A 24396-nucleotide genomic window follows, 5' to 3' on the forward strand; every position below is an offset into this window, starting at 1 on the left:
TATACTGGGGTTGATGATGAAAATTAAAAATCAAATCCGAATGAGGAAATGAAATATGGTTTGAGCATTTGATTTATCATTTGTGCAGCCATTTTTAGATTTTGATTTATTATTTAATAATTTGACCATTTGATTTATCATTTGATCAGTTGTTTTGATACTTTGATTTATTATTTGATCTTTTTAACCATTTGAATTTTCATTTTAATTATGTTAGGAAAAAACTTCCATACAGATATGCTATCCAGGGCAAAACTCTCCCCAGGGGAGTGGTCCCTGCACCCCCTGACGGTGCAAAACATCTGGGACATTTTTGGCAGAGTAGAGGTAGACCTGTTCGCGTCGCAAACCAATGCTCACTACCCAATGTTCTTTTCAAAAGAAAGAGATGTGCTGGCCCTAAACTGGCCCAGGCGCCCTCTCTATGCGTTTCCTCCGCTCGCCTTGTTACCACAGGTAATCAAGCGAGTCAGGGAGAGCAAATGCTTAATACTCCTGGTAGCTCCGCTATGGGAGAATCAAGTCTGGTTCCCAGAACTGATGGAACTGGGGAACACGGCTGCCGATTCCGCTGAGGAAGGACCTGTTGTCCCAGGCCCAGGGTGCAATTTGGCACCCATACCCCGAGCTGTGGGCCCTACATGTGTGGGCGATCAACTATCATCATTTCACCTCCCGGAGGGAGTGCTGAACATGATCACACAGGCTAGAGCTCCGTCTACTAGACGGCTCTATGCGTCCAAATGGTCAGTGTTCGCTGAATGGTGCTCCGCTCATGACTTAAACCTGCTAGATGGTGAGGTAACGGTGGTACTTTCTTTCCTACAAGAGCTGTTGGCCAGCGGGAGAACCCCATCCACACTCAAAGTGTATGTGGTGGCCATAGCAGCATTTACGAAACCTGTAAATGGCTAGTCGCTGGGAAAGAATGACCTCATAATCCGTTTTCTCAGGGGTGCTAGGAGGCTGAATCCTCCTCGGCCACCCTCGGTTCCAGTTTGGGACCTTTCTACTGTCCTAGAGGCCATGAAAGGTACACGCGGTAATTACACGCGGTGGAGCTAAAGTACCTGTCATTCAAAACCGCTTTTCTGCTGGCACTAGCCTCAGTAAAACGGGTGGGCGACCTGCACGCGCTCTCAGTGAGCGCTACGTGCCTGGAATTTGGGCCTAATGACTCTAAGGTCATCCTCAAACCAAGGCATGGTCACGTCCCAAAAGTGCTTGCGACTCCTTTTAGAGCGCAAGTTATTTCCCTTTCGGCCCTCCCTGCATCTGACAGTGAGGCTGGGGTTAACTTCCTTTGCCCAGTAAGCTGCCTTTAGGCAAACGGAGCAGCTTTTCGTTTCGTTCAGTGGCCGCGTCAAAGGGTTAGCCATCTCGAAACAGACCCTGTCCAGATAGTAGATTGCGTAGGATTGCGTGGAAGGGCCTGGATTGCCCCTTGGGGGTTAGGGCCCACTCGACTAGAGGTATGGCCTCGTCGTGGGCATGGACAAGTGGGGTTTTATAACCTGGAAGTACCCGCCTTACAGGCCAGACTGTTCTCAGTCTGATTATGCTATATTAACATTGTCTACCCAACTCAGTTTGATTAGACTGTTGATATGCTGCAACGTCCTGTGGGCTTATGCAGTTTAAGGTGGTCATACTGCCTTAACTGTATATATATATATATATATATATGTGTATGCACCTATCTCATAACACAGAGTCGTCCCGCCCTGTTCTGCAGTTGCGATCACTTCACTTATACATGAGCCCCGGGATACTGCCCTTGGGACATAAGTGTTGGAAATAGGGTTTAAATAGGGTTTGAATAGGGTTCCCGTAGCGTAAGCTAAACTTACGCAACACGAGAGTACTCTCGTAAGAGAACGACACTCGGTTACTAACGTAACCTCGGTTCTCTCTAGAGAGGGAACGAGTGTTGCGTAGCCTGCCGTGCTTGTGCTGCACTTTGGTTTCGCTTCCAGTCGACTGAAATCACTTGTACAACCTGGGCGAGGGGTTTTTATAGGCTGAAGCCACACCCCTTTTGGCGGGCCATGACGACAGCGTGAGGCGAGTCTCTCATTGGCGCTGACGTCACGTCTGACGCACTGATAGGTTGCAGCAGTTGCCGCAGAGCAGCCAATAGGCGTGCGAGCTGCCTCGCCTATGTCTGCCTGCTGCAGCAAATGCGTTTTACATTCTAAAAATTAAGGATAATTTTTTGCTTCAGTATTCTCGAAAAAAGGAGTTTTCCCGTAGCGTAAACTAAACTTACGCAACACTCGTTCCCTCTCTAGAGAGAACCGAGGTTACATTAGTAACTGATACTGTCGTTATCAGTGCAGGAACAATAAATTAAACCAACCATTAAACTGTTACAAAGTTTACAATACAGTATTTTTTTCCAGTAGCCTATGGTTTAATTGATCTGATTCTTTCAGGTTTATACATTGCATTGTTCCACATTTGTAGATCGCTTTGAAAAAATCATCTGCTAAATGACTAAATGCAATTAAAAATATGATTGATGATGACAAACGTACTCGGTTACCTAATGTAACCTCGGTTCTCTCTAGAAGAGGGAACGAGTATTGCGTAAGTTGCTTACGCATCCGGAAAGTCTTCTATCTTCGAGATCTGAAGCCAAAAATTATCCTTAATTTTGTATTCATTGTCAACACAGTGCGGCAGCCGGCAGACCATGGCAGGCTGTATGAGCGTGCTCATTGGCTGCTCAGCGGCAACTGCTTAAGCCTACCAGTGAGCCCTGAGTGACGTCACATCCAATGAGGGCGCTTTGCGCCCTCCACACCCCTCTAACCGTCAAGATGGGTGTGGCCAGTGTGTATATAGGCAGGGCTCACAGGCTGAAATTCTGGTTTTCGTAGTCTGAAGCGCAAAAGCTCGTGGCGCGTCACGGCAGGTTACGCAATACTCGTTCCCTCCTCTAGAGAGAACCGAGGTTACATTAGGTAACCGAGTACGTTCTCTTACGAGAGGTTCTCTCGTATTGCGTAAGTTGCTTACGCATCGGGAACCCCTTGTCAACGCCGTGCGCGCCGAGCATCCAGCACATGAATCCCAGGGAGACCGGGGAAAACATAACGCTGAAAACAGGTGGCCGGTCGGAGAAACGGGCCAACACATGTACAAAGCACTTCACTTCGTAGATAGATAGAGCGGCACAGCCGGTCTATACATATCAATGTAAATAGTGCGGCCGGCAGCGCGGGCCCACACAGTACGTAAGCACATATTAGGGAAAGAAATAGAGCGGTTTCACAGTCTATTTGTTGGGAGAATTATCCCAGCGCGACAGAGTGTAGGGCGGGCGGCCAGCGGCACGGGCCAGCACCAGTACACAAGCGCGTAACGGGGAATAAAGGAACAGAGCGGCACAGCCGGTCTGAGCACAAAATACTCCTTCCCTTGGTGCCATACCAGAAATATCACCAGTATGTGAACGTAGTCTGCGCATAATCAACTGGGCAGAGCATACATGCCACTTATACTGATAATAGTTTAGCCTGCAAGGCAGGAACTTCCAGGTTATAAAATCTCACGAATGTCGATGGGGAGGCCCAGCCCGCTGCCATACAAATATCGTGAATAGAAATTCCGCTGGACCAGGCCCACGAAGAGGCCATGCCTCTAGTGGAGTGGGCTCTGATACCCAAAGGGCACTGCAGGTGTTTGGAGGCGTAAGCTGCTGCAATCGCGTCCACTATCCACCTGGACAGGCTCTGTTTCGAGGCGGCGAGACCCTTGGTGCGTCCGCCAAAAGAAACGAAGAGCTGCTCGGAACGCCTGAAAGCGGCGGAGCGCGTGATGTAAACTCTCAGCGCCCTAACAGGGCATAGGAGGTTATCACTGTCCCCGTTATCGGTTGCTGGCAGAGCCGAAAGGGAGATGATTTGTGCCCTAAAGGGGGTTCCAATCGCTTTGGGGATGTAACCGTGTCTCGGTCTGAGAATGACTTTTGAGTCATTTGGTCCGAACTCAAGACATGCAGGGCTAACAGATAGCGCGTGCAGATCCCCCATGCGTTTTACTGAAGACAGAGCTATCAGAAAAACGGTTTTGAGCGAAAGGTACTTTGGATCCACGGATTCAAGTGGTTCAAAGGGAAAAGCCTTCAGGGCCTCCAGGACCAAGGACAGATCCCAGATAGGAACCGAGGGGGGGCCGCGGGGGATTCATCCGTCTAGCTCCTCTGAGGAAACGGATAATAAGCTCGTTCCTTCCTATTGCCCGGCTGCGCGTCGTCTCAGCGAACGCTGCAATAGCCGCCACATACACTTTGAGCGTGGAAGGGGACCTGCCCTTATCCAACAGCTCCTGTAGGAAGGAGAGCACTCGCGGGACCCCACATGTACGTGGATCGAAGCTCTTAGTAGCGCACCATTTAGAGAACACTGACCATTTAGATGCATAGAGCCGTCTCGTGGAGGGAGCTCTAGACTGTGTGATCGTGTTCACAACCCCTTCTGGCAGGTCAACGTGTATCCGTTGATTATCCATGCATGCAGAGACCATGGCTCCGGATGGGGATGCCAGATCGATCCACCGGCTTGAGAGAGGAGATCCTCTCTCACCGGGATCGGCCATGGGGGTGAGTGCGACAGCCTCGCTAGCTCTGGGTACCAGACTTGGTTCTCCCAACGCGGGGCTATGAGAAGCACTGGGTGGTGCGTTTCCCTGATCCTCGCTATGACCTGTGGTAACAGGGAGATCGGAGGGAAAGCGTACAGCGGGAGGCTGGGCCAGGTTTGGGACAGCGCGTCCTCGCTTTGAGAAAAATATCGGGCAGTGAGCATTGTCTTTCGACGCAAAGAGGTCGACCTCCGCTCGCCGAATAGGCGCCAGAGGAACTGGACTGTCTGAGGGTGCAGGGACCATTCTCCCAGGGGAATAATGTCTCTGGACAGTCTGTCTGGGCCAACATTCAAATGGCCTGGCACGTGCGCGGCTCTCAGCGAGCGCAACGAGCGGTGAGCCCACACAAGAAGGTGTTCTGTCAGGTTGCACAGGTTCCTGGACCTGACACCGCCCTGTCGGTTCACATAGGACACCACGGACATGTTGTCCGAGCGGACTAGCACATGGTGATCCCGTATGAATGGGAGAAAGCGCTTGAGCGCGTTCTCGACCGCTATCATCTCCAAACAATTTATGTGGAGGCGTTTCTCTTGGTCTGACCACAGGTCAAAGACCGGTTTGCCCTCGAAAAGAGCGCCCCAACCTGAGGTGGAAGCGTCCGTCGAGATAACTTTGCGGTGTGAGACGGCTCCCATTGTCACTCCCCGCTGGTACCAGTCGGCCGCTAACCAGGGCTTCAGTGCTGAAACGCAGCTCTGAGTCACTCTGATTCGAATGCCGCCGGAAGCCCAGGCTCTGTGAGGCACTCGGGCGTTCAACCAGCGTTGCAGCGGGCGCATACGCAATAGACCCAGTTGAAGCACTGCTGCAGCTGAAGCCATACAACCCAGCATCCTCTGAAATGTCTTGAGAGGTGCGGTGCTGCCCGGTTGGAAGGACGCAGCCAGGCGTTGAACGCAGCGTGCGCGCCGTGGCGATAGGCGGGCCGTCATTGCCACAGTGTCCAGATCCAAACCCAGGAAAGAGGTTGATTGACTGGGCACTAATGAGCTCTTGGTCCAGTTGACCGTGAGCCCCAGGCTTTCCAGGTGGCTGAGAAGCACTGTTCTGTGGGCGATGAGTTCGGCCTCTGACTGTGCTAGAATCAGCCAATCGTCCGGATAGTTCAAAATTCGCATCCCCTGACCTCTCAGGGGAGCGAGAGCCGTGTCCATGCACTTCGTGAATGTACGGGGTGCCAAAGACGGGCCGAACGGCAGGACGTTGTATTGATATACCTGACCGTCGAAGGCGAATCTCAAGAATGGCCTGTGACGGGGTATTATCTGGATCTGAAAGTATGCGTCCTTTAGATCGAGAGAGATAAACCAGTCCCTCGGGCGAATTTGCGCGAGGATCTGCCTGGTTGTGAGCATTTTGAACGGTCTTCTCATAAGAGCTTTGTTCAAATATCTCAGATCCAAAATCGGTCTGAGAGCTCCGTCCTTCTTGGGAACGAGGAAATATCGGCTGTAAAAGCCCAACTCGCTCATAGAAGGGGGAACCGGTTCTATAGCCCCTTTGCACAGAAGTGTGGCTATTTCTGCTCGAAGTAGATGTGCTACTTCCCCATTCATTCTCGTCTCGGTACGCGCCCGAAAGCGCGGGGGGCGGCGAGCGAACTGCAGAGTATAGCCTAGTTTTACTGTGCTTAGCACCCATTCTGATGCACCTGGAAGAGCTTCCCACGCTCTTGCGTGTGCAGCCAGGGGCAGAATGGCCTCCGGGCTCTGATCGCCGCGCATCGCGGGCTCGAGAGCTCGAAACGGAGGGGCGGGCGCAGCACGCGCGCTCTCGGTGCTTAGATACGGCGGATCGCACACAGCGATAGCTGGCCGTTTTACACACAGTGTCCCGGTGGCTTTGGACGGGGAACATATAGTGTGAGGCGCGACGCGCGAGGGCGGCGTCGGGGGCGAAATGTTCGTTAGTATGTGTGAGCGCTCGAGGGCGGGCACAGGATTTATATTTAAAACATGTATCATGTAAGAAACATGTAACGTGTAAGAAAAACCGGTCGTGAGGGGCCGTGTGACAGAGCGGGCAGTGAGTAGGTGTGGGCACGGTGAGGTGGACACGTGACCTACTTTTAACACTCGAGCGGCTTCTGCCTACTTTATGAAGAGTGGGCTCTGTGAGAGACACGGGATTTATAGTGCTTGTGTGCAGGGGTGAACACGGAAACGTGGGCACATTCACTGCATTTGAAACACATACGGCGTGAGTCGTGCAACCGGACATTATGCTCATTTGAGATTTCTCTGGGTCGCCGTGAGAACGGTGGTTGCGCGCAGGCGAGCGGGTAGATATACCGGTTCGTTGGCTGCGAGGTAAACATCTGCAGTAGCCGTGGCAACGGGGACTGACAGAGCGTGAAGCTTTGACGGTGGTCCAGCCGCAGCGGGACTTAACCGTCTTTTCTTCCCTCGTGTATAGACGCTCATAAGTAATCGAGCACCATGTGGTGCGAGAGGCGGGTTCGCTTTCTGTATGTAAGAAAAACTGGCCGCGAGCTCGGAGAAGCGAACAGTAAAAAAATTGTATCTGCCGCGAGAGCTGGGACCGTCCGTATCTGCCATCCCTTGTGAGCGGCGCAGTTTGCGCGGCTCGAACAGAGGGAGAGGAAGCTCGCTCCGAGACCGTCCACTTCTGCCATCCCTTGTGAGCGGCGCAGTAGCGCGGCTCGAACAGAGGGAGGGTGTCTATCTCATTCGCCTCATCCCCTGACGCGGCGGCGGCGCGGGCGATAGCCGGCGGTTGAGCGGCCGGGAGGGGGGGCGGAGAGAGCGAGAGAGAAGCTCGAGGGAGAGGTTCCGGCGAGCTCCTCAGTCATATCAGTCTCCGGTGGTCTCTGCGAGCGGCGCTTCCTATTGCGCGGCCCGGCAGGGACAGGCGGAGCGACAGCTTGGTCGAAAACTTCAAGTCGAGCCCGCAGGGTCGACATTGAAAGTTCTTAGCACTCGGGGCAGCCGCCCGTAGAGAGTGCGGTGGCGGCGTGCTCGCAGCCCAGGCAGAGAGCGCAGAAGAGGTGGCGGTCTCCGTTGCTGAGCGGGGCGCGGCACGAGCCGCAGGAAAAAAAGTTTTTTTGACAAAAACGCCTCGTGCTCTTTTAGAACACGAGAGATAGTGTGTGTCGCAGGGCGAGCACACACAGTAGTAATAAAAGGATATGTCGCCGGATAGCGTAGCAGGCACGGATGGCTGAAGGCGGCGAAGGCGGCCGGCTTCTTCAGGCGCTGTCCTAGGCTTGCTGGTCGCTGGTTTCAACGGCGGCGGCTCTCAAGATCCAGCGATGCGAAGAGCTTCGCTGAAGACAAGAAAATCAGAATTTCAGCCTGTGAGCCCTGCCTATATACACACTGGCCACACCCATCTTGACGGTTAGAGGGGTGTGGAGGGCGCAAAGCGCCCTCATTGGATGTGACGTCACTCAGGGCTCACTGGTAGGCTTAAGCAGTTGCCGCTGAGCAGCCAATGAGCACGCTCATACAGCCTGCCATGGTCTGCCGGCTGCCGCACTGCGTTGACAATGAATACAAAATTAAGGATAATTTTTGGCTTCAGATCTCGAAGAAAGAAGACTTTCCCGATGCGTAAGCAACTTACGCAATACGAGAGAACCTCTCGTAAGAGAACTTATTTCAGATGTGATCAAACAAAGTCCTCTTTATGATTTATTATCAGGAAAACTGCGTTCTGCAGAAAGATAAATGAAAGCCAAAACTGAACAAATGAAGGCAAGAATGAACAAATAAAAAGAACGAACGAATGAAAGACAAGAAAAGAATAAACAAAACAGAAATAATGAAGAAAAACTGATGAACAAACAAAAACTAGTTAAAGAAAGTATAAATTAACAAACTAAATAGAAGAGAGAGAAAAATAAAATAAACCAAATAATATTACAAAAATAAAGTAACACAAAAAAAAACTGAAAAGTGCTTTGTTTGCGAAAAAACACATAATTTACCACTTTTACATTCAACAATGTCTGCTCTCACACGCATGCGTCGTGGTGCTCTCGTGAACGTGCGTGTCTCTCTCTCTTTCTCTCTCTCTCTCTCTCTCTCTCTCTCTCTCTCACACTCTCTCGTCACACATATACCTATATACCTGTATACCTGTATACCAGTGGCGGCTGCTGGTCTTTCAAAGAGGGGAAGCTCATTTTCGGCCTACATCATAAAAATTATTCATTTATGTATACGTAAATTCTACGTTCCTTTTCAAGAAAATGCTCTGTGAAAAATGAATGTAATAATATAATAAAAGTATAAATAATAATATAATAAAGTATAATAATAATGCTAGCCTACTAATAATAAGATATTTTTAAAATTATTTTTGAATTATTACTAATAATAATAATATAAAAAATACAATAAGTAATAATATAATAAAGGTATAAATGTATAATTGTGTGAAATGTATTATAAAAAAAAACACAGGCTGTGTATTCATATTAAACCCTTTTAAACGTAAATTTAAAATATTCTGGCTGACCCCTGTGAGTTTCCATGGTGACGCGTCATTGCTTGTCACGTGACAAATCTGCTTTTATTTCATTTTTTTATTCAAAATATTCACAAATTTATAAAGTTATAAATAAATAAATTAATAAAGTTAGCTATGGCATGAAATATTTGATATTCCGATTGTCAAATATATGCAAGTGGAAGTGTTATGTTGTTTAAACACCTTTAAAACGATCGCGTTAGTTTGTGCCACTGTTCAGAGAATCGGATCTGTTGGATTTACAGCACGTGAATTCATCCACTTCTCCCGAAATACATGAAAGTAAGTGGCCGGTGAACTGGGAGAAGAATATAGTTAGCTTAAAGTTAAAGTTACTTACACAATGCTTACACAATCTGATGAATAAACTGAGTTTGCCGTTGCCCATCACTGCGGATTACTGGAGCTCATTAAACACACCATTATTGAAAATTGGCTAGCAATTTCGACAAGCAAATACCAAGAAATAGGTTGCAGCAGTTTGTCTTTGAAAAATCCGCGATGGGACTGAGCTCGAACAGCTTCAACATCAGCGACTTTTTATTGTATGAAATCGCTGTAGATCAAAAGGAGACACAGCCTTTCGACAGACCCTCCAATCATCACGCGGAAGCCCGGAGTCCAGGCCAGCCCACTCCCCGTTCACCCCCAGAGAAGCTGAGCTTCCATGGGCGGGACATAATCGCAGCATTTATCCAATCACCGTCTAGTTTCGAAGCGCTGAAAAAAACAGTTTGAAGCAGCCCCATAGAAGTCAATGGAAGCTGGGCTTCAACAGGGAAATGCACTGGCTGTGACCTACGGGAATGTATGAGAAGGAAATCGAGTCAGCAGACCTGCTGTATGTAACTGATTCTGAACGAACTCGTCTTTGAGACGAACGTTTTCTAACGCATTTTAGTCAATAAAATGTTAATACAATAGTACATATTTGACCGTTAATTTTTTTGACATTATAGGGGAAGCCGAGCATCCCTTGCAGTCTTAAACAAATCGCCACTGCTGTATACCTAAAGTGAAAGTAAGTTCTCCTGTCGCCATTTTAAGCAGGAAAAATGCGAAATACGATACGTAAAAAACAGAGCAAGTGTTTATCAACGTTTAAGAAGGAATTTACGTGTAGTTTTATGATGTTAAAGCTGGAGGATTTGAGATCCTGTATCTTGTAAAAGTTTGATCAAGGTGAGTGTTCATGTGTGACTTTCACATATTAAGGCGAGACACTACAGGTGAATAGGGTAAAATTGTTAACTAGCAGATATCACCATGAAACTTTCCCAGTTGATTACCTACATTAAGATGAGAAAAAAATGTATTACAAGTTTTCTATAATTTAATGTTTAAATATGCAAATTAGGCAATATCTAATTAAATATGCGCTATTTTGCATATATTTAAAAAAACGAAATCTGAGTATTGGATAAAGCCAGGTTAAAAATTATTTTTTCATTGTGTTCACATATTAGATGGAAAACAAATTACAGAGGGATTTATGGATATCTACTTTTGTTATCCTGTAAATCAGAATATACTGTCAATAGCCTTAAAAAAAAAGATTTTCGCCATGTTTTTTGGAATAAAATGTTATATAAATCAGGCTAGGAATAATATATTTACAAATCCCTCTGTAAATGTCTTCATAATATAACTAGGTACAAGACTGGAAAGTTTGGTGTATATAGGTGCTACTGAAGTGGAGATTTCGTACTTGGAGTATGAGAGAAAGGTCATTTTGAGAAAACGGGCTTTAAAGATTTATCACCAGCCAATGAGATTGCGCATTCAGCCCTTTTACTTTCACGATTGGTTGCTGATAAAAAGGAAATGACCATATTTGGATCTGACAGCATTGTACAGGAGAGAGAGAGCTATCCAGACGTGCGTGTGATGAAAGAGAGCAGACAGAGATCGCGGAGCAGCGGGAGGATTAAGAACGCCAACTTTTGTTGAATTTATGAGAAATCTACTGACGCGAACAGACAAAGTGTAGTAAAATAAAGACCTTAATGTGTATTTCGGACTTTTTTTCACCACAAGTCTTAAAGAAGACATGTTATTGAAGACAAATATCCAAAAATCTCAAAATTGACCAGTAAAAAAAAAACGATGTTTTTGCCTGCCGTGTCTCGCCTTAATATGAATCTCTGGAGGACATTTTACGTGATTGTTTGATATGAAATATTTCACTTCAGTGTTTCTTTTGTGTTTGGTGATGTTTGTGATTCTCCAGAAGTTTAACATTTTATGTGTAAACATGTATAGGCCAATTCACACCTCGCAGACAAACGTCAACAAACACGTTTGTTGTTTTTGATTTATTTATCGATCAGTGTGTGTCTATGTGGGTCGGGGTTTGTTTTCTTTTTCACCCGAACATGTTCAGTCAGACATTCACTTGACATGTTCAGTCAAGCGGCAACCTCCCCGTCTCTCTCTTGAAACCAACACGGAAGTGAGTTAAACTGCAATTCGTTGACTGGCTTGAGGCTGGCTGCAGAAGTGAGTCAAATCTGCATCTCCCCCATGTTAAAATTACCAACTTTACAGCAGAAAAAAACATGTTTACAGCCTGGATCTCTATGTGGCTTTGGTCTATACAGCTAATTTTGCCCTTCATAACAACTGTGAGGGGGGTGAATTTTTTTATAACTCATCCGTTTAGTTGATTAATATTTAAAGTTCTGCATAATTAAGGGTGTGGCCACTTGAGTGACAGGTGGATTGCTGCTGATGTCAATGCTAGCCGTTTGTCTGCTGTTACTAGCCGTCACTTCACCTCAGCAAATGTTGCTGCTGAACTTGCCTTCTCTGCAGTGTTTGTGCTTTTTTTCGGGATTATTTCATACAATTTAATACACCCATTACTTCGCCCACGGCTTATGATTCCGTCGTTGTCGTCGAGTATCGTTTGAGAGAACAACCAGCGCTGTATTTCAGTTGTTTTCCTCTGTGAAAATGCACTAATGGATGTCTGACAATTTCGTTGCTTTTTGGAGTTTTCAGATTTAAAAACGTCAATAAAGGCTCGTTCGTTCTGCTCTCATGGAACAGATTATAATATGCTTAGGCTATGTACCGTCAGGTGAAATCCTGCTGGTATCGGCGCTCCGTCCATGCAATAAATGCACATCCTTGAATGAGCGCGGATTTTCTAGCGCATTTACTTGAACTTCATTGGCAATATATCTATGGTTTAACCCATTTGAGAGGCGGCCAAAATCAGAATTTAAAATGGACTGAATAAGCTCTCTACGAACTTGACGAGCGATGCCGCGCTGACGGACCATAGACTATAAAAAAGAGTGACTGACATCTGCACATAAATCACTGTCACACACACTCAGAGTAATATTAAGTTACTGCATAATACATTTTCAACTAGCAGAATAGTACAGAATCACGATACACAGTCTCACTTGTAGCCATGTCTTTTAACTATTATAATATTTTGAAGGGCAAAAATATGAACTTTTAATTGGCTTTACATCATCAACTGTCACTTTAGCGCGAGGCCCTGTGCAGGCGCAGACTTGGTACTGTCAGTAGCATAAACTTATAGCATTACCTCCCCAGCCTGAGCTAACTCGATCACGTCAAGCTAGGTGGGCATGATTTCAGATAGCCAGGCTCCTCAGCTCCAGTCACTTTGCCTCTTTGCCCATTTTCTGTTATCCGGGAGTGACGCGAGGCCAAGATGGCGACGGCCGGCTCCGCCCACTTTAGGCTTCAAAAATGCTCTTCAAAAACCTACGGGTGACGTCACGGACACTACGTCCATATTTTTTTACAGTCTATGGTTATTATTCATAAAATTCTAAATCCAACGGTCGACTTGTTTGTGTGTGAAAAGGCCCAATGAGCTTGAGTTAACGCAGTCACATGATCCTTTTTTCCCACACTCCTGGGGCATGTTCAAGTTCAAAACGGTGCGCAACGTTTTGCTACGGTTTCCGGGTTGAACGTCATGTTTCCTGGAAACGGCGCGCACCGGTGTGCAACGGGGTTTGAGATACGTTTTCTCTTGTTTGGTGGGTGTGTCAGAACTGCAGTCCAATCAGCAGCAACATGTATATAAAGCAGGTGGTATTAAAGTGAACTTGCACAATGGGTTCAAGGAAAGTATTAAATTTACAAATGTGTTGGATGCAGCTCGGTATACGCAACAACTGAGGATATTAGAAGACATGTTTGTCGAAAGTTTTATTGTAAAAAATATAGGATATCAACATAATGATGTAGTTGTTTATATTTTTAGCTTCATTGCAAGTGTATTGGTATAGAAATAAACAATGGTAATTAAGTGCTTTTCCTAAAAATGAGAAAGAAAATACAGGGTATTAAAACAGTATGAACTACAAATAAAGTCAGTAGGCTATGTGAGGCTAAATAGATGTGTTTTAGTCTGAATTAGGTAAGATGTGTGCTTCCATTTCAGTTTCACCAATGCCTTCACTCGATTGGGATGTTCTCTTTTGTTCTGGGCGGCAAGTGCAGTTACTGTAACATCGGGCATATTTTGGAGTATTAAACACATATTTATACAGACTTCATCAGGCTCCGAAAATTCTTCACAAAGAACACAAAGAATGGCCTTCTCAGCTGCCATAGTTGCAACTCTTGCGTCATCAGAACAGTGTGTTCAACGCATCACCGTTTCTGTTTAAAAAACGTTGTGCAACGTTTTGTCGGGGCTGAACGCAGGTATGTTCAGCTGGGATCAGTGTTGCCAGATTGGGACGGTGATTTCCAGCCCAAAAGCTCACCAAAACCCGCCCACTACAAGAAAAAAACGTCCAAAATTTTACTGCCAAAATAATTTGATATAATTTCATTACCATGTCATTCAAGGTTGATAAGCACAATTTGTATCTCCTTAAAACAAAATAACGATGATAAAATACAACAAAAAATAAATAAATTTTCCAGGAAAACAGATCAAAACAGGGCAATAATTAAGGAGAATTAGCCAATATGACTAAAATGTCCAGGTGAACACTGTCAAAACGTCAATCAAGAAATTAACTGATGACTTTAACCCTCGGAAGTACACATTGCAGAACATAACGCAGAATTTAGCAGTCAAAACTGATTCATCGTTGATTCAAACCTTTTTCACCAGCTGTCAGGGTCGAGTAGAGTGCAGTCTGGACGGTGTAAAAGTTGTAGATGTCAGGTTAGGCTAGTGTGCACATGACCATGGAGTCGTCCCATATTTGTTTTCAATTCAAGTCATTCAACTGTGCTCTCCTCTCAGAGTTATATTCACCATCGATATATCTCCCACCACGTGTACGTTTATAGAGTTGCTCACTATCTCACTCTTTACTGTAGATACAACTTACTGTATAGTAGGTTATGTCACTTTGGCATTAGTGATCACTTTGAATATACAGCTACAACTTATCGCGCTAAATCGCATCTGCCTGCTGATCGCTGATTGGCTAAAAGTGCGTGCTCGTCAGTGACGTCAACACCAACACCAGCTGACTCTGCATGGGCGTGTGTTTACAGATGACATGATGACTGATTTTATGGACTACATGCACACTTTAGTTTATTTTTTTAACCAATTAGACTTTAAAATGTAGATGTTTGAAAACCGCCGAACTGACCCCAAACCAGCCCAAATTTTGTCCACCCACCCAAACCCTTTTTTACCCACACAATCAAATTCAAAACCGCCCAATTGGGAGGGGACCCGCCCAATCTGGCAACACTGGCTGGGATGGGCAACTTCGGTCCTGGAGGGCCACTGTCCTGCAGAGTTTAGCTCCAACCCTGAAAAAATCACCTGCCTGTAATTTTCTAGTAATCCTGAGGACCTTGATTAGCTTGTTCAGGTGTGTTTGATTAGGGTTGAAGCTAAACTCTGTAGGACAGTGGCCCTCCAGGACCGAAGTTGCCCATCCCTGAGCTAAATTATGAATGTTGTTTAATTTAATACTTTAATTTATTGTCTGAATGTTTCTTCATTCACAGTCAGTGGAGGAGATCAAACTCATCAGATTCTCCTGCAGCTTCATCATGGCTGATTCACAAGGATCCAGAGATGGAGATTTTTCTCTAAGATGCAGGTACTTTCAACAAACATTACATCACAGAAAAATTTGTTTCTGCGTGACAGGTTACAAAAATGTTACATTGCCCCCTACACACACACACACACACACACACACACACACACATCAAAGAAAGTTTACAGAAAAAATATTTTTTTGCCTATTTTTGTCTTGAAACTAACATGAAATATTAATTAAAAAGATAATTGTTTCCTCAAAGTACTTTTTGATGCAGGATAAATGTAATCACAGTAATCTGAAGGATTAAACTGAATCTGTTCCCCTTGTCCAGTTCAGTCCAGCAGAAGAGCTCAAACCCAGAGTCCAGCTGTGTGTCTATGAAGAGTAACAACTCTATGGATCCGCCAATAAAGTTTAAGAGTGGAGACAAACGGCCTGATCTCAGGTATATCACTTCTATAAAAGATGTGTTTATAGTATGACACTTTTGAATTAGAATCATCATTTTTCTCAGTCAGTCATTGCTAAATATTTTCCTTCATGTTTTATTTTCAGACTTCTTGAGAATAATGCAACATTAAGGGCCCTATCTTGCACCCAGTGCAATTGACTTTGTACACCGCCGCATGTGTCATTCCTATTTTGCACCGACGCACAGCGGACTTTTCCCTCCACAGACGCACGTCGGTAAATTAGGGAATGAACTTGCGCTCCCGGGGCGGTTCAGCGCAAAGAGGGGGCGTGTTCCGGCACAAACATTCCCTGGTGCTATTTTGCAGGTTTAGAAAACAATTCCGGAAATTCATAGACCAGGAAAAACCTAGTCTAAAGTCAGTGGCACGTTGCGCATGTTATTCAGATGCTATTTTAAGGGCGCATGCTTGGCCATAATCAATGTATGTAGTGTGTGCACAACGATTCTCTCATCTACACACAGACGCAACAGTTCTCATTTTTGCAAACCATACATTATTACAAGGAAAAATATTAACACACGAGGGAAATCATTGTTGTGTCCATGAAGATGTAAAAAAATAGGCATAAATCTAGCTTACACATTTACCCAAATTATTATACGCCTGTTTAACCGTAGCTAATTTTTGTGTGTTTTTCCATCCCCAATGTCACTTCTCTGTGTTTTACGGCCCTGACGAGAACGTCGGTCTCCTCGGCTGTGAACCGCTCCTGGTGAATCCGCCGTCATAATAGCAATCCACCATGGAACAAGCGCGTCTGCTCTTAAAGGGAATGTGAGATGATGCTCTGATTGGTTTATTTCACGTTACGCCCAAACCACACCTATGAGTAATGAAGCTAATTCAGACCAACACATTTTAGATCCACACACACAATTACTTGCGTTTCGCGCTTGATACTTGCGTTTCAGACCGTTAAAATAGGGCCCATACTGTTACATCACAGAACCTAGAGAAAGTTTACACAAAAAAAAAAATATTTTTTTTGCCTGTTTTTATTTTGAAACTAACATAAATGTTAGATAAAAAGATTATAAAGTGCTTTTAGTTGAAAGATGAATGTTTATGTTAATATGGTTCCTCTCAAAAAGAATGAACACAGTAATCTGAAGGATTAAACTGAATCTGTTCTCTGTTCCAGTTCAGTCCAGCAGAAGAGCTCAAACCCAGAGTCCAGCTGTGTGTCTATGAAGAGTAACTGCTCTATGAATCCGCCAAAAATGTTTAAGAGTGGAGACAAACGCCCTGATCTCAGGTATATCACTTCTATAAAAGTTATTCTTATAGTATTTGATTTTTATGAAATTGTTATTAATATACAGCAGTTTAATGATCTAGATTGGAACCGAATAATTCTAAGTTCAAATCCTATAAGTTTCAGTCTATTAATGATTATGATTGTGCTCTTGCCAATCAGAATCCAGTCTAATTTAAAGGGCTTGCGCATTTAAAATGACAGACGACATTGTGGAGAAGTTAATCGCAGAGGTACAGAAAAATCCACCACTGTTTGACAAGTCAAGCCCCTTTCTGAGGATACGTTAATAAATGGATATATGGAAAGCAATCGGTCGTACCCTTGGAATAGATGGCGAGAAGTATTAACAATGAGATCATTATGCAGGCTAGCAGCAAATAGTGTAACAAAATTACCTCAGGTATCTAGTTTCAACAACATTGTATTGCTTCCTTTGAAGTTTCAGTGAAAAGGCGTTATATATATATATACAGTGAGGAAAATAAGTATTTGAACACCCTGCTATTTTGCAAGTTTTCCCACTTAGAAAACATGGAGGGGTCTGAAATTGTGATCGTAGGTGCATGTCCACTGTGAGAGACATAATCTAAAAAAAAAAATCCAGAAATCACAATGTATGATTTTTTAACTATTTATTTGTATGATACAGCTGCAAATAAGTATTTGAACACCTGAGAAAATCAGTGTTAATATTTGGTACAATAGCCTTTGTTTGCAATTACAGAGGTCAAACGTTTCCTGTAGTTTTTCACCAGGTTTGCACACACTGCAGGAGGGATTTTGGCCTACTCCTCCACACTGATCTTCTCTAGATCAGTCAGGTTTCTGGGCTGTCGCTGAGAAACACGGAGTTTGAGCTCCCTCCAAAGATTCTCTATTGGGTTTAGGTCTGGAGACTGGCTAGGCCACGCCAGAACCTTGATATGCTTCTTACAGAGCCACTCCTTGGTTATCCTGGCTGTGTGCTTTGGGTCATTGTCATGTTGGAAGACCCAGCCTCGACCCATCTTCAATGCTCTAACTGAGGGAAGGAGGTTGTTCCCCAAAATCTCGCAATACATGGCCCCGGTCATCCTCTCCTTAATACAGTGCAGTCGCCCTGTCCCATGTGCAGAAAAACACCCCCAAAGCATGATGCTACCACCCCCATGCTTCACAGTAGGGATGGTGTTCTTGGGATGGTACTCATCATTCTTATTCCTCCAAACAAGGTTAGTGGAATTATGACCAAAAAGTCTCATCTGACCACATGACTTTCTCCCATGACTCCTCTGGATCATTCGTCATTGGCAAACTTAAGACGGGCCTTGACATGTGCTGGTTTAAGCAGGGGAACCTTCCGTGCCATGCATGATTTCGAACCATGACGTCTTAGTGTATTACCAACAGTAACCTTGGAAACGGTGGTCCCAGCTCTTTTCAGGTCATTGACCAGTTCCTCCCGTGTAGTTCTGGGCTGATTTCTCACCTTTCTTAGGATCATTGAGACCCCACGAGGTGAGATCTTGCATGGAGCCCCAGTCCGAGGGAGATTGACAGTCATGTTTAGCTTCGTCCATTTTCTAATGATTGATATAAGGTGTTGACTAGTCGTTGTTTTTATTCCAAAATATTAACACACGAGGGAAATCATTGTTGTGTCCATGAAGATGTAAAAAAATAGGCATAAATCTAGCTTACACATTTACCCAAATTATTATACGCCTGTTTAACCGTAGCTAATTTTTGTGTGTTTTTCCATCCCCAATGTCACTTCTCTGTGTTTTACGGCCCTGACGAGAACGTCGGTCTCCTCGGCTGTGAACCGCTCCTGGTGAATCCGCCGTCATAATAGCAATCCACCATGGAACAAGCGCGTCTGCTTTTAAAGGGAATGTGAGATGATGCTCTGATTGGTTTATTTCACGTTACGCCCAAACCACACCTATGAGTAATGAAGCTAATTCAGACCAACACATTTTAGATCCGCACACACAATTACTTGCGTTTCGCGCTTGATACTTGCGTTTCAGACCGTTAAAATAGGGCCCATACTGTTACATCACAGAACCTAGAGAAAGTTTACACAAAAAAAAAAATTTTTTTTGCCTGTTTTTATTTTGAAACTAACATAAATGTTAGATAAAAAGATTATAAAGTGCTTTTAGTTGAAAGATGAATGTTTATGTTAATATGGTTCCTCTCAAAAAGAATGAACACAGTAATCTGAAGGATTAAACTGAATCTGTTCTCTGTTCCAGTTCAGTCCAGCAGAAGAGCTCAAACCCAGAGTCCAGCTGTGTGTCTATGAAGAGTAACTGCTCTATGAATCCGCCAAAAATGTTTAAGAGTGGAGACAAACGGCCTGATCTCAGGTATATCACTTCTATAAAAGTTATTCTTATAGTATTTGATTTTTATGAAATTGTTATTAATATACAGCAGTTTAATGATCTAGATTGGAACCGAATAATTCTAAGTTCAAATCCTATAAGTTTCAGTCTATTAATGATTATGATTGTGCTCTTGCCAATCAGAATCCAGTCTAATTTAAAGGGCTTGCGCATTTAAAATGACAGACGACATTGTGGAGAAGTTAATCGCAGAGGTACAGAAAAATCCACCACTGTTTGACAAGTCAAGCCCCTTTCCGAGGATACGTTAATAAATGGATATATGGAAAGCAATCGGTCGTACCCTTGGAATAGATGGCGAGAAGTATTAACAATGAGATCATTATGCAGGCTAGCAGCAAATAGTGTAACAAAATTACCTCAGGTATCTAGTTTCGACAACATTGTATTGCTTCCTTTGAAGTTTCAGTGAAAAGGCGTTATATATATATATATATACAGTGAGGAAAATAAGTATTTGAACACCCTGCTATTTTGCAAGTTTTCCCACTTAGAAAACATGGAGGGGTCTGAAATTGTGATCGTAGGTGCATGTCCACTGTGAGAGACATAATCTAAAAAAAAAAATCCAGAAATCACAATGTATGATTTTTTAACTATTTATTTGTATGATACAGCTGCAAATAAGTATTTGAACACCTGAGAAAATGGTACAATGGTAGAAATTTGGTACAATAGCCTTTGTTTGCAATTACAGAGGTCAAACGTTTCCTGTAGTTTTTCACCAGGTTTGCACACACTGCAGGAGGGATTTTGGCCCACTCCTCCACACAGATCTTCTCTAGATCAGTCAGGTTTCTGGGCTGTCGCTGAGAAACACGGAGTTTGAGCTCCCTCCAAAGATTCTCTATTGGGTTTAGGTCTGGAGACTGGCTAGGCCACGCCAGAACCTTGATATGCTTCTTACAGAGCCACTCCTTGGTTATCCTGGCTGTGTGCTTTGGGTCATTGTCATGTTGGAAGACCCAGCCTCGACCCATCTTCAATGTTCTAACTGAGGGAAGGAGGTTGTTCCCCAAAATCTCGCAATACATGGCCCCGGTCATCCTCTCCTTAATACAGTGCAGTCGCCCTGTCCCATGTGCAGAAAAACACCCCCAAAGCATGATGCTACCACCCCCATGCTTCACAGTAGGGATGGTACTCATCATTCTTATTCCTCCAAACAAGGTTAGTGGAATTATGACCAAAAAGTCTCATCTGACCACATGACTTTCTCCCATGACTCCTCTGGATCATTCGTCATTGGCAAACTTAAGACGGGCCTTGACATGTGCTGGTTTAAGCAGGGGAACCTTCCGTGCCATGCATGATTTCGAACCATGACGTCTTAGTGTATTACCAACAGTAACCTTGGAAACGGTGGTCCCAGCTCTTTTCAGGTCATTGACCAGCTCCTCCCGTGTAGTTCTGGGCTGATTTCTCACCTTTCTTAGGATCATTGAGACCCCACGAGGTGAGATCTTGCATGGAGCCCCAGTCCGAGGGAGATTGACAGTCATGTTTAGCTTCGTCCATTTTCTAATGATTGATATAAGGTGTTGACTAGTCGTTGTTTTTATTCCACTATTGACTTCGTCAGCTAAATTCACTGTTAGATTAGTCTGCTCTGGACTAGCTAGATTCACTGTTTAGATGCGCTCGGAGCGTAGCATGCTGAGGACATCTGCTGGTAAAAGACGTGTAAATGCAGCAAACTGATATTGATTCATTCCAAAGTATGAATAAAATTTGTCTTCAAAAGATGACGGACTCCTCTCGTCTTTTAAGGATATAGTGCACCCAAAAGCGCCTGTTTTTCTTTTTCAGTTTGTGTGACGTAAAGCAGAAGCTGGTCATCCATTTTCACTACTTTGAAACTGCAGCGAGTGCTTAGAGTGAAAAGAGCGTTAGCGTTCGTTGGTGTGGATGCGAATATAGTTATCGTTATCGTTAGTTGGTGTGGACGCGAATATAGTTATCATTGTAGTTATCTTTATAGCTATTGTTCTTGGTGTGAACGGGCCTTAATACTAGCAATGACATCAAGTAAGTGTAAGCTGAGATTTTTTTCCACCTTTATATAGTGGAGTAGGTGTAACATTTAGTGGATTTTTCTAACCGCTGGTTCAGATTTGTTGAAAGCTTCACAGTGTCTGGTCAAAACAGTGATGTTTCACAGCAAGAGTGCCGTTACTAAAGTTCAGTAAGGTGGTTTATCTTTCAAGCTCAGCTAAACATTGGTCTCTTTAGTCGGTTGAGCATTCGTCCTCCATTGTGCCTTTGAGAAGAGTCATGTGATCGTAGTTGATGTTCACCTGACTTTAATCATTCTATAATTCTATAGTTGTTTTCAATTTGTTTGTTTTGAATTCATAATTGCTAATATTATCGGTCGCTTTAATACATTTTTTTAATCATGCTTAACATTTTGCAAAACAGTGAGTTAATTTCTCAAAATAATTGTAATCAAAGTTTGAAACGCAGTGTAAAACACCACTGAGTTACAGACGTTAAAGCAAAAGTGTGTGGAAGAAATGTAATATGTTCTATATGTTTGCATTTTCTTATATTCATAGAATCTTATAAATATGATGATAATCAGATGAATGTAGTGTTGATGCATACCCTTATGAATATACGCATGTGTATGTCCTTGTATATGACTGGACAAAAGTTAATGTGACTGAATGTATGACCGAGACAGAGAGTCTCCATTCAAGGGTGTAATATGATTAAATAAGATAGACAAATCTAAACAATATGTTAGTTGTGGCTGGGATGTGTCTTGATGTAGCATAGGGAAAACAACCTTGGGGGAGGAACAACTATAAAGAATGAAGGATACCCCCCCACTCGTTGTCATGCAGGCACTTTGTAATGACTGTATGACTGCTGACCTTTCCTTGCAAGGGAATAAATAATTGTTGAAAACAATTGATACCTGTTTGTCTCTTATTCAGTGATGTAAAATTGTTTGCCACTACAATTGTTACAACACTCCCTGGTCTTTCCTAAGACAGAAGATTCAAGTAAAAGTGCACAACATTTATAAGTCTGTATGCTTTTTATTTTACTTAGTTTTGAATCCAGTTCAGTCCAGCAGAAGAGATCAAAACCAGAGTCCAGCTGTGTGTCTATGAAGAGTGACAACTCTATGAATCCGCCAGAAAACTTTAAGAGTGGAGACAAACGGCCTGATCTCAGGTATATCACTTCTATATAGTTATTCTTATAGTATTTGATTCTTATAAAATTGTTATTAATATACAGCAGTTTAATGATCTAGATTGGAACCGAATAATTATATGTTCAAATCCTGTAAGTTTCAGTCTATTAATGATCATCATTGTGCTCTTGTGTAAAGCTCTATGTATTGTATTGTTAATACATTCACACACTGTAAAAGCTGTTGCTCTGTTACTCAGTTAATGACACAATTACATCAATATCAGTGTGTCTGATTCTTTACCCTCTTCATTCTGATTTAAGGTCAAATCTTCTATCCAGACCATTTAAAAACAAAACTGTGTACAAGTCTGTGATTCAACCACAAGACTTTAATGAAAGCATGTATCCTGGTTTCAGGTAAAATGCAGGACTTTTTTGTTGTTTAATTTTCAGGGCTCGCAAAATCGCTAACCTGACGTCCCGGGGCTATAGTGTTTTCCAGTCAGGCTACCAAAATGCATAACCGGCCTGCCCGACAGGCTATCTGAAATGGTGTTCGCTTCAGTCTTGTTATAATCAGATTCAGCGCGTTCTTCATCTTCAATCCGCAGCGGTGCCGACCAGAGCGCACGTCAGAAACAGAGGACGTGTGTGTGTGTGTGTGTGTGTGAGTGTGTTCATCTGAGCCTCATTGGTCTGTCACTGCTCGTTAATGTCAGAATATTTGAGATGACCAATCAAATCAAAGTAGGCGGGATTTATGTTCACAGAAGCTGCTGAGCGCGAATTTGAGCAGAGCGACTGACGCTTCAGTTTACAGTCAAGTGCGAGATAAGATTTAAGTAGCTAAACTAAACATTTCACATTTGACAGTTTTTTTTTTTAGGTCATAAATGTAAAACGAATGACAAAAATAATCAGACAAACGAATATTCTTTTGTCTACTTCTGCCATTTTGAACTGAAAATAGGCCTATATAACGTGACTCATGTAATGTAATAATTAGTTTACTGTCATTGTGAGGGGACAAGAAACATTAAAGCCGTTTTCATCATGTTAGGCACAAGATTAATAATGAATGTGTACATGTTGAGAATAAATATAATACAATTTGTAGCCTTCAGTAAATTAAAAAAGTTCAGCTATAGGAGGGGAAGAGACAGGGCAAGATGAGGAGACTGAGAGAAAAAGAAAGAGTGATGGATAAGAAGTGAGAGCAGGTATTGACACATAATCTACTGCCCGCTGACATGGGTTTTAAAGCTATTTCTTATCCTTTTTTTGGCCTTCAAACGTCTTGAAAAGCACATAATCAGAGAAATAAAAAATTTGAACCCCCTAACAACCTTAAATTTAGCACCTATTTGATTATAAAGCCCTGTCTACGGCCCTGTATTAGGAATAATATCAATAATGAATTTGTACATATTGTGAATGAATTTAATAAACTTAGTTAGGCTACCTGGTTTTCCTAGTAGCTTTCAGTAAATGAACTCGTCTGAGAAAATGATTCATAAATCAACCAGTCAGTTGACCCTGTGTTTACTTTCTTCACTGACAGACAAACGTGAAAAGCCTATATCAGTCAAAGCTCAGCTTTAGGAGGGGAAGAGACAGAGCAAGTGATAAACAAAGAGACAAAGGGCCCTATTTTAACGATCTGAAACGCAAGTGTCAAAGCGCAAAGCGCAAGTAACTTTGTGGGCGGGTCTTGGCGCTGTTGCTATTTTCCCAGCGGGATAAATGACTCTTGCGCCAGGCGCAAATCTAAAATGGGTTGGTCTGAAGTAGCTTCATTATTCATAGGTGTGGTTTGGGCGTATCGTGAAATAAACCAATCAGAGCGACATCTCACATTCCCTTTAAGAGCAGGCGCGCTTTGTTCTAAAGCGGATTCCTATTATAACGGTGTATTTGCCAGACGCGCGCCAGGAGCGGTTCACAGCCAAGGA

General features: G+C 43.6%; 1 protein-coding gene across 15 annotated transcripts in view; it reads left to right on the top strand.

Annotated features, from left to right (window-relative positions):
- Nucleotides 1-9837: 9837 nt before the first annotated feature.
- The window catches only part of LOC311067212 (NACHT, LRR and PYD domains-containing protein 3-like), a 57781-nt gene continuing 43222 nt past the window's right edge, over nt 9838-24396 (top strand). The window contains exons 1-8 of one of the 15 annotated variants that reach the window (XM_084088917.1): nt 9838-9988; nt 10107-10168; nt 15131-15221; nt 15499-15612; nt 16785-16898; nt 19142-19255; nt 22355-22480; nt 22766-22861. In XM_084088917.1, the coding sequence (XP_083945043.1) occupies nt 10168; nt 15131-15221; nt 15499-15612; nt 16785-16898; nt 19142-19255; nt 22355-22480; nt 22766-22861 (656 nt within the window). In that variant the 5' untranslated portion in view covers nt 9838-9988; nt 10107-10167. Of the gene's footprint in view, nt 10330-15126; nt 15222-15498; nt 15613-15722; nt 16899-16931; nt 18777-19141; nt 19256-22354; nt 22481-22765; nt 22862-24396 lie in introns of those variants that run through there. The other 14 variants (XM_084088911.1, XM_084088923.1, XM_084088919.1 and 11 more) reach the window with 14 other exon arrangements.

The sequence above is a fragment of the Abramis brama genome, assembly GCF_963993115.1.
Source record: "Abramis brama genome assembly, chromosome: 17".
In the NCBI taxonomy this organism is placed as follows: Eukaryota; Metazoa; Chordata; class Actinopteri; order Cypriniformes; family Leuciscidae; genus Abramis; species Abramis brama.